The sequence below is a fragment of the Dipteris shenzhenensis genome, chromosome 7 (genome assembly GCF_047967505.1).
Source record: "Dipteris shenzhenensis isolate YYH24624 ecotype China chromosome 7, Dip_SZ_1.0, whole genome shotgun sequence".
NCBI lineage: Eukaryota > Viridiplantae > Streptophyta > Polypodiopsida > Gleicheniales > Dipteridaceae > Dipteris > Dipteris shenzhenensis.
The window spans coordinates 40,221,256-40,227,166 of NC_141602.1; the positions used below are offsets into that span (position 1 = coordinate 40,221,256).

A 5,911-nucleotide genomic window follows, 5' to 3' on the forward strand; every position below is an offset into this window, starting at 1 on the left:
ACTAGAGGTGCTCATGTATGTACGCTCTCCAATATACTAGAGGCATCACTTGCCCACTCAAATTGAGTGAAATTGAAGCTCAAAAAATAATGTGTTATGTAACTTGACAGGGGGTTTGGGACCTGATGTAATGTTGCCAAGAGGGAGAACCTCTCTGTTTTACAGGGCTGGGAAGGTATAGAATTTCCTTCACTGAGTGCTCCAAGGTGAAGTATATAAAGCTAGGCTTGGGGAAGCACGAGGACTCGAGTCAGAAGGTCTAGCAATGATCCTCTTGAGAGATGAATGGTTGGGCAACTTGTGATCGGCGAAAGGATCTGTGAAATAGACAAAGAGAATTGTGCTTTGCGGGGATATATTAATTTGTAGGTCTTTGATGATAATGAACTCATAGACTTCATTCGGATGGACTGATGCAAAAAGTCTTGACTTGAATCCTTTTATGACCTGATGTAATGCTGCGAGCAGCCTTTCTGTTGGATTGATTGGACAATACGACAGAGGAGAGGTCCAAGGTGGAAACGGGGTGTATAATGTTTGCAACCGCTGGCGCAACAAAATTTACACAGATGGAGTGAGCGCCAAGGGGACAGAGAGCCTCTGTTATCCAGGGCTGATACGATAGAGAGCTCCAAGATGAAGCCTATAAAGATAGGCTTGGGGAAGCACAAGGACTCGGGACTGAAAAGCATCTCGCAATTGAGATGGATAGTTGGGCAATCCACTGCTTGTCTTAGATGCTGTCGTACAGACACCCGCGGTGGTGCTTGCAGTACACAGCCAGTAAATCAAGGCTACCACCACTGAGCAGTCATTTTTATGATGCTATACATAACAAACCATATACCTAGATGAATCCAGGAACATTCCTAAACTCATCCTCTAAAAACACAACATAGTGCAGTTTCAATCTCACGAGAGTCACTCATAAGATGGAAAACCATAAACTCCATCACGCATAGTAGGGACTAGCTACTATGACATCCCCACTGATGTCATCAACGCCCAACAGTGGGTGTAGACCATAGTATAAAAGTATGCTCTCACACATACAAATCCACACACCCACACATACTTGAGCATCCATTTATACAAAGTCTTTGTACTGAGTTTCTATCGACACTCCGGAGGTGAAGGGCAAACTCAACCATGACGAAGGCTAGCACTAAAGGAGAAGGCTAATCAAAAAGTAGTCCAAATCTCTTCATTCAAGCTACAACTGCTTGTGAAGTCTAAACGATTTCATTTTTGTCTCTCCCAAACGAGCATCTAAATCTAAATCTAGCTGATAGGGCAACGAACCATTTAAGATAGAAAGAATTATCGCAATACCAACAAGCCGCAACTTGGACGAAAACTTCACAAGGTGAAATTTGCGTGTCCGCTAATACGACATAAGCATATACCTAGATGAATCCAAGAACATTCCCAAACTCATCCTCTAAAAACACAACATAGTGCAATTTCAATCTCACGAGAGTCACTCATAAGATTGAAAACCATAAACTCCACGCATAGTAGGGACTAGCTACTATGACATCCCCACTGACGTCATCAACGCCCAACATTGGGTGTAGACCATAGTATAAAAGTATGCTCTCACACATACAAATCCACACACCCACACACACTTGAGCATCCGTTTATACAAAGTCTTTGTACTGAGTTTCTGTCGACACTCCGGAGGTGAAGGGCAAACTCAACCATGACGAAGGCTAGCACTAAAAGAGAAGGCTAATAAAAAAGTAGTCCAAATCTCTTCATTCAAGCTACAACTCCTTGTGAAGTCTAAACGATTTCATTTTTGTCTCTCCCAAACGAGCATCTAAATCTAAATCTAGCTGATAGGGCAACGCACCATTTAAGATGGAAAGAATTATCGCAATACCAACAAGCCACAACTTGGACGAAAACTTCACAAGGTGAAATTTGCATGTCCGCGCATGTCCGCTAATACGGCAAAAGCATATACCTAGATGAATCCAAGAACATTTCCAAACTCATCCTCTAAAAACACAACATAGTGCAATTTCAATTGCACGAGAGTCACTCATAAGATTGAAAACCATAAACTCCACGCATAGTAGGGACTAGCTACTATGACATCCCCACTGACGTCATCAACACCCAACAATGGGTGTAGACCATAGTATAAAAGTATGCTCTCACACATACAAATCCACACACCCACACATACTTGAGCATCCATTTATGCACAGTCTTCGTATTGAGTTTCTGTCAACAGTCCGGAGGTGAAGGGCAAACTCAGCCATGACGAAGGCTAGCACTAAAGGAGAAGGCCAATCAAAAAGTAGTCCAAATCTCTTCATTCAAGCTACAACTGCTTGTTAAGTCTAAACGATTTCATTTTAGTCTCTCCCAAACGAGCATCTAAATCTAAATCTAGCTGATAGGGCAACGCACCATTTAAGATGGAAAGAATTATCGCAATACCAACAGGCTGCAACTTGGACGAAAACTTCACAAGTTGAAATTTGCATGTCCGCTAATACGACAGAAGCATATACCTGTTAGAGTTAGCTCAAATGTCCACCTCTCATCATGTAACCCACCAATATTCTGTGTACCCAATGTTGTAAGGCCCCCATATGAGGAGAAGCCATGATGGGTATCGGATATTAGGAGGGATCCCCAGTTTAGACACTGGAAGGGGTCTTAGAGTAGACCAGATGGTTATGAGACGGCTTAGGAGCCAAGAGTAGATACCCGTCTGCAAAAAGGGGGGGTTCGGGGGGGCGATAGCCCCCCCGATAGCCAACCATCAGTTGTATCAGCAGTTTGGTATATCAGAATTTTTGTATTCTCTCCAGCTTTCCATCGTATACTTGCGTTTTGTTGTTATCTTCCGCTGCGTACTATTTTCTTACAATACCTAGATGAATCCAAGAATATTCCCAAACTCATCTCTAAAAACACAACATAGTGCAGTTTCAAACCATGTGAATACTAGCTGAACTCTTCTTCATCATATCGCTGTTGTAAGTTGCTAAAAGCTGATCAAACACCTGATCATGAAGGGATACAAAGTGTACGCTTTGATAATAGCAAGTATTTTTTGTTAAGCAGACCTGGCAATAAAAAAAGAAAGCAGAAAAATGCTTTACACATTTACCCATTAAATCAGATAAACATAAAAAACCTGCGAGGCTGTAATTACTATGGTCTTTTAAGTAGACTGAGAAATTATTCTACCACCCGGCACTTCGTCCACAAGATAGAATCAGAGTCATGTCACAGGATTACACGGTCCTCTCAATCGAGGGACAGTTCCATGGGTGTTCAGACTATTCATCCTCAAGATAGAAGTTCATGGAACCAGATGCATCTCAGAATATTACATGGTGCTCTCAATCGAGGGACAGTTCCATGGACATTCAGACTCCTCAAGATAGAACCACATTCATGTCACAATATTACACGAGGTGCTCTCAATCAAGGGACAGTTCAGACTATTAATCCTGCTTTTTCCTCAAGATAGAAGTTCATGCAGGTAACCACCACCCCCACATGTGTGCACCGATACATGGATCTGTTCATGACCACCAGGACATACATTGACCGAGAGGGAGGGGTAGCAAAAGGTAGACAACAAGTCCAATTGTGAAGACCCTAGGGAGGAGTGGTAAGGATGCCAGACCTACCGATACTAAAAATAAACACAAATGCCTACAAGCACACAGAGCATTTGAAAAAGACCCCCAATGCTCTGCAAAAATAAAATAATCAAATGGAGGGCAAAATCGGCCAATATTAACGGTGCACTCAAATGCCTACAGTGATTAAAAATGCTCACACAGAACCAAAGCTTTTCTGAGCAGGGCAGGATTAAAAAATAAGGGAGCCTAACAACCACCGAATGTGGTCAAGCTGGGAGATAGGATGTTCCTGGGTTGTTAGGATCCAGGAATTGCCTTAGCGCAAGTGTAGAGAAAGCACATTACAGAGTTTGGAGATGCTTCATGGCTGCTGATGAGAATCAATGTAGCCATTGTCCACAAGCACCTTTTCACGTTTTGCATTCTCTAGATCCGAGTCCACCATCATCGCCACCAGCTGCTTGAAGCCCACTTTGGGTGCCCAACCAAGCACTTTCTTGGCTTTAGAGGCAGATCCTCTCAGATTGTCTACTTCGGCAGGCCGAAAATACCTTGGATCTATCTCCACGTGATCCCTCCAATTCAACCCCACGTATCCAAATGCCTCCTCCAAAAATTCCTCGACTGTATGGGAATCTTCAGTTGCAACCACATAATCATCTGGTTTCTCTTGTTGCAGCATTAGCCACATTGCCTGCACGTAGTCTCCTGCGAACCCCCAATCTCTAGAGGCTTTCAGATTTCCGAGGAACAGCTTATGTTGGAGCCCGATCTTGATCCGCCCAACGGCCCGGGTAATCTTTCTTGTCACGAAGTTCTCCCCCCTGCGAGGAGACTCGTGATTAAAAAGAATGCCGTTGCAAGCGAAGAGCCCATAGGCTTCTCGGTAATTGACTGTGTACCAGTGCGCCGCAACTTTGGACACAGCGTAGGGACTACGAGGGTGAAATTTCGTATCCTCATCCTGGGGAGGAGGAGTAGCCCCATACATTTCTGAAGATCCGGCTTGATAGTAGCGGACTTGCCTTCCGGTGCTCTCTATATGAGTACGAACAGCCTCAAGAAGACGCAAGGCACCAGTCGCAACGACATCAGCAGTGTAATCTGGATTTTCGAACGACACACCAACGTGAGATTGCGCTCCCAAGTTGTAAACTTCATCAGGAGAAATGGTATCGACCCATTTCCTCAATGCAGATGCGTCGCTCAGATCGCCATAGTGCAGCTTCATCCGTGCGCCAGAATTGTGAGGATCAATGTAGATGTGTTCCAGCCGCTGCGTATTGAAGTTGGACGACCTCCGAATAATACCATGGACCTCGTAGCCCTTGCTCAGAAGAAACTCCGTCAAGTAAGATCCGTCCTGGCCAGTGATGCCGGTGATTAGGGCCTTCTTGGGAGACTGTTCTTCCATATTGTGAGGCTACGAACACAATGCAGCAAAACCTAGCAAAGGCAAAGATGGAATTCATATAAGAAGGAGAAGTGGAGTCGAAAAGTGAGGAAACGAATCAGGATTTTCTGGGAAGCTCCATGAAAGCAGGGATGCGTTGTGAAAGCAGGGGTAGAAAGAGGATGCCAAAGCAGGAAAGGGGAAGAAAATCAAGAGAGGAGAGAAGAGGGGATTGGGGGACTTACCGAGTGGAAGCTGAAGGATCCAGCGAGGTGTGGCTATGGCGATGGCAACAGATCTGGCGAGGTGCTGGCTATGGCGATTGCTTCTGTATAAATGGCTATTGGAGAAGACGGTGAGCGTGTGAAGACTATATTCACGCGTGTGAGATTTTCTCCCTTTACACTCAACTTTCGTCTCAAACCCAACCTCAAACCCGGTACAATACACCTCTCTAGTAACTACACTCCATGTGCACTTGCTTACTTTTATTTCACTCACACAACATGAGTTGGAGAAGAGCAACACCTCCATTGTATTTCTCTCTTGTTACCCTCCCCATCTCACGTGCATGCACCTTTTGCTCCGCCACTCCACCAGCATCACAAAGCACAAAGTATCATGACATCGCCCTCTCTTTGTGCCTTCGTTTTGGTCAAGTAGCACCCAACTTTTGACAGCTTCCCTTCTCAACATGACATCGTGAGTCTATCCTATGTCTAGGAACCTTCACTTAGCACCCAACTTTGATAAAGCTTGTGTTCTGTGCATGGCTAGAAGTAGGATTGATGTGGAGTAAATTACTTAACTAATCTTAAACTAGGATATACCTACTCATTACAAATTCACAAATGTTAATTTGATTGGATGAACCCCACAAGGCATGCACCGACATCATGTA

At 44.2% G+C, this 5,911-nt stretch overlaps 1 protein-coding gene across 1 annotated transcript; it reads right to left on the reverse strand.

Annotated features, from left to right (window-relative positions):
• Positions 1-3,725: 3,725 nt before the first annotated feature.
• LOC147900340 (GDP-mannose 4,6 dehydratase 1-like) lies at positions 3,726-5,390 on the reverse strand. The gene is made up of 2 exons (XM_087376932.1): positions 5,256-5,390; positions 3,726-5,063 (listed from the first exon to the last, which is right to left on the reverse strand). The coding sequence occupies exon 2, from the start codon at positions 5,029-5,031 to the stop codon at positions 3,979-3,981; it is 1,053 nt and encodes a 350-aa protein (XP_087233058.1). The 5' UTR covers positions 5,032-5,063; positions 5,256-5,390; the 3' UTR covers positions 3,726-3,978.
• Between the last annotated feature and the right edge of the window lie 521 nt (positions 5,391-5,911).

Excerpts from the sequence above, each read along its gene's own strand:
- LOC147900340 (XM_087376932.1), bottom strand. The coding sequence starts at position 5,031 with ATGGAAGAACAGTCTCCCAAGAAGGCCCTAATCACCGGCATCACTGGC.